Below are 3,984 nucleotides of genomic sequence, written 5' to 3'. Positions count from 1 at the left end.
TTTTGAAAAACATGAGTTTATAAAAACACCTGATTTTGGGAAAAATTACGTATTACATAAAAGCTAAAAACACTAGAATGTTGCATTTGATGTTAAGAGATAAAGGAGTTTCCTGAATATAACAGTGTACATAGTTATAAAATTGGCTAATTTTTAATGGTTGTAAATTGCCATGAAAATTTCAAAAAGAGCCGATGTGCGTACTTTCTATGCACTATTTTTACACTTTTACGAAAAGTTCTTTACCTAGTATGAATTTGTTAGACAGTATCAGATTCTGTAGACATTTGTGAAGAAGAAACAAACCAGAAAAAATTTCGGAACGGTTTTTACTTTGAACAGGTTGAGAAAATATCCATCGTATTATATATTATTATAATATCGATCGAGAAATATCCCGTAGCTACGCGTAATCGACCCCGATAGTACCTTCCAATGGGCACCTTATTGCCATATGTTTAATGTTCTCTAACCAATTCGTGCTAGGTAATGAACTTTTCGTAAAAGTGTAAAAATAGTGCATAGAAAGTACGCCCATCGGATCTTTTTGAAATTTTCATGACAATTTACAATTATTATAAGTTACCCAATTTTATAAGTATGTACACTGTTATATTCAGGGAACTCGTCTATCTTTTAATATCAAATTTAATATTCTAGCGTTTGTAGATTTTATGTAATACGTAATTTTTCCTCAGATCGGGTGTTTTTACAAAAGTTCATGTTTTTCACAAACAGAGAAGATAGAGAGATTCTGCTTCTGGTTTCGTGATCTGGATGAGAAACTCTATAAAGATCTCCCAATAGATATTGTAGATCGAAAATCGTGTTGAACAGTGTAATTAATGTTAGATGTATCAATAGGTAACGTGCTATTTTCTTAATATGTTGATAGTATACAATAAATTGAAGTAACTCATAAATAAAAAGAAAGGACAATATTAAACACTGTGTAGGTGGTATGATTTCCATTGAAACGAGTAGTGAAAACACAATAATAAGTTATCTTTAATAGCGAATTCACACCTGTTCGTATGGCGCTTCGATCGAGTTTATGACATGTAAAATAGCACGATAAAATATAAGATCTAGAAGCAACAGTCCATATTGTCACCGCTGGACCGTTCCCAAGAAAATAGCCAATAGCCTATACCGGTACCGATCGCCACAGCCAAACAGAGCCACACGTTGTATGTCATAAAAATTAACATAAGGAAATATCCTATGATCAGTTGTATAATGTGAGCTATTGTTTGAATGATATGTACCTTGGAAAAGAGTAGTGCCCTGAAATACAATACACTTGAAATGTACACATGCTTTGATAAGATACGAATAATATACACTCCTGTCCATAAGTATTAGGATACCTGCTTCGTTCACAAAATATACAATGTTTTATATTAATTGTATCTTCTGTACCATATTTATTACTTCACGATATTGTTATTATGCTTTAATATTCTCTAGTTTCAATAAATTTAACTTCTTGATATTCGATAAGTGTCCCAATACTTACGGACGAATTCAATTAAGATTGTGAGAAGAATTCAATTACATTCTTGTCAGCAGTGTCAGAATTAGAGGTGGCGTGAACTGCTACTTGTGAATCACGAGTGATTCGATCACGTTCATTCCCAATCACGGTGATTTTTCACAGTGATTAGTAATTTTTCGTGATCGTTTCTGATTGGTGGAGAAACGTAACAGTTCTTTACACGCGACACATAACCTGTATATTTTATATTAACGACATCGAAACAAAAATTCTAGTTATATCGTATAAAGTGAAGGAATAATTAGAAACCGTGAAGAATAATGAATAAATTGATGCTTATACATTATAAACTACATATTACCTAGCCGTCATTCTTTTAGAATTTCTTATATTTTCTACTGATTTTTAAACACACAAATAGTAATGTAATTCATCGTAAAATCATATTGAATACGTTTTTCTGTTTAAAAATCAAGGACTTACGATCGCAGGAAGCAAATTCACTCAAGATACAAAAATCGCAATCACGGTCGTGAATGAAGTTAAATCACGACCGTGATCGTGATTTGGAAATCACTGTGATAAATCACCGTTAGTGATTTTGCACGCCATCTCTAGTCAGAATTCTAACAAACATTGAAGACACTAAAAGGTTATAAATACACATTATGAAAACTAAGTAAGTAGACATTGAAAGTAATTGATTCTCCTTTCGTGAAATGTTATGTAACAAAATATTTATAAATTATACTTATAGTACCTGTATTGTTGCCTGAAGAATAACAATGATTTAAATAAAGTAATTCACGGAAGGAAATGTAATTTAAGAAAGTAAAGGAAAGTAATTTAAGCTTTAGCATATTTTACCAAAGATAATACGTACGCTCTTGGTCTTCTTTGACTAAGTTTCGAGAAACGTGCAGTCTGTACGTAAAGGTGGTCACTGTATTGCACACAGAAAAAAAAATTGAATTATTGAAATTAATTTTTGTAATGATTATGCTTACCGATAACTTTTTATTCCTTCATATATGGTCACCAAAAGAATAATTCCAACTATTGACCATCCAAGCCCTTGCGAATCGACTACATGCCATTCGTTAAATAAAATAATTTCGTTTTCACCAAAATGAAAGGACATCTGACATAAATTTACTTTATGAAGTGATGGACATCATTGCTTTTACTGTAGTAAAAGCTAGACACTTCGATACTTACATGCATGTTGCTACGATGGGATGGAATATTGTGTACTGTCAGTGAAACGATATGCACTCTTATGAAATTGTTCAGCGTTCAGTTCGTATTCAGCTTCTTTATCGAATCACAGATACCATATCTTTCTAATCAATCGTCGACTCAGTGACAGAGAAGAATACTGACATTATTTGTTAATACAAATATGAACAATATACCTACATTTAACGAACCTACGCTGAAATGGGATAAAAATTGTTAATCTTATTTGATTATATGTCTCAAATAGAAACCGATAATCTTCCCGAGCATACTTGACAGATTATTCTCAGTCGAAGATGTCATGTACATCGTTTTATCTCAGATTGTTAAAAAATTATTATAAAAGCAAAATACTACAGACACGCTTCTTATGGTATACGATTATCTTTATTTTTCGTGTACTCTTTACTCACAAATACCGATCAATTTGTCTGTGCTACTTGGCGAATTGTTCTAACAAGTAGAAAATATTATATACACCATAGATTTGTCGCCATTAGTTGTCGACCAAAATATTAAATAGAATTGGTATCGAGTGACATAGCTTAGTTCGCCGCAAATAACTCAAACAGTATTGTATAGAGTATGTCTGAAAAATAACGCGATTGACAATATATTAATTCAAACACTGGTCAGATTGCTAAAAATCGTACATTTTATTGATCGAAAAGTTCGGGGACTTTATCTGTAAATCATTTATTAATAATTTTAACAATAACTCCATAGATTCGCGGAACCGTTACACGATCTTTAGATTTCGAAACCGAAAATAAAGCACACTTTGTTTCGTAATGACTGTATTTACAAGTTGTGTGTTTGTGTGCGTGTGTGTGTGATGTTCACCGGGTGAGTTCTGGTTTGAGTCTGATTTTCGTGTGACGTCGCTTCCTCCAAATTCGCTGAAGGCGTTACCAAAACTCGCTTCCTTATTGGTTATGTCCTGAAGGGGAAGGCAAATTTCTCGGTTTTTCCAAGTGACGTGGAGGTGGAAAACCTCTCCTTCAGGGCGAAGCGGACGTCAGTAAAATATCGCGCACGTGGTCACGGCGCGAGTTGACCGCAACGAAGTTTCAAATCTCTCAACGGTAGGGTTTATAGCTGTATTGTCTGCGAGTCAGCGCGCCCCGATAAGGCCCGGCACGGATGGGTCCCAGGTTACTGGGATGCAGACCAAATGTTCCTTTCTTTTGTCTATTACTCTCTTTGTGTCAACGAAATTGAAATTGCTTGCACGAAGGAAATAAAGT

General features: G+C 33.7%; 1 protein-coding gene across 1 annotated transcript; it reads right to left on the bottom strand.

The window, feature by feature from the left end:
- Nucleotides 1-1,088: 1,088 nt before the first annotated feature.
- Nucleotides 1,089-2,722, bottom strand: LOC107193391 (high affinity copper uptake protein 1-like). The gene is made up of 4 exons (XM_015582831.1): nucleotides 2,717-2,722; nucleotides 2,506-2,639; nucleotides 2,382-2,441; nucleotides 1,089-1,287 (listed from the first exon to the last, which is right to left on the bottom strand). The coding sequence occupies exons 1-4, from the start codon at nucleotides 2,720-2,722 to the stop codon at nucleotides 1,089-1,091; spliced, it is 399 nt and encodes a 132-aa protein (XP_015438317.1).
- Between the last annotated feature and the right edge of the window lie 1,262 nt (nucleotides 2,723-3,984).

The sequence above is a fragment of the Dufourea novaeangliae genome, unplaced genomic scaffold (assembly GCF_001272555.1).
Source record: "Dufourea novaeangliae isolate 0120121106 unplaced genomic scaffold, ASM127255v1 scaffold22, whole genome shotgun sequence".
NCBI lineage: Eukaryota > Metazoa > Arthropoda > Insecta > Hymenoptera > Halictidae > Dufourea > Dufourea novaeangliae.
The sequence above is the reverse complement of the archived record's forward strand: the minus strand, read 5'-3'. Positions and strand labels throughout refer to the sequence as shown.

Excerpts from the sequence above, each read along its gene's own strand:
- LOC107193391 (XM_015582831.1), bottom strand. Across the intron at positions 2,442-2,505 it reads GAAGGAATAAAAAGTTATCG|TGACCACCTTTACGTACAGA; the intron begins GTAAGCATAATC and ends TGTGCAATACAG. Across the intron at positions 1,288-2,381 it reads AGTCAAAGAAGACCAAGAGC|GGCACTACTCTTTTCCAAGG; the intron begins GTACGTATTATC and ends ATTGTATTTCAG.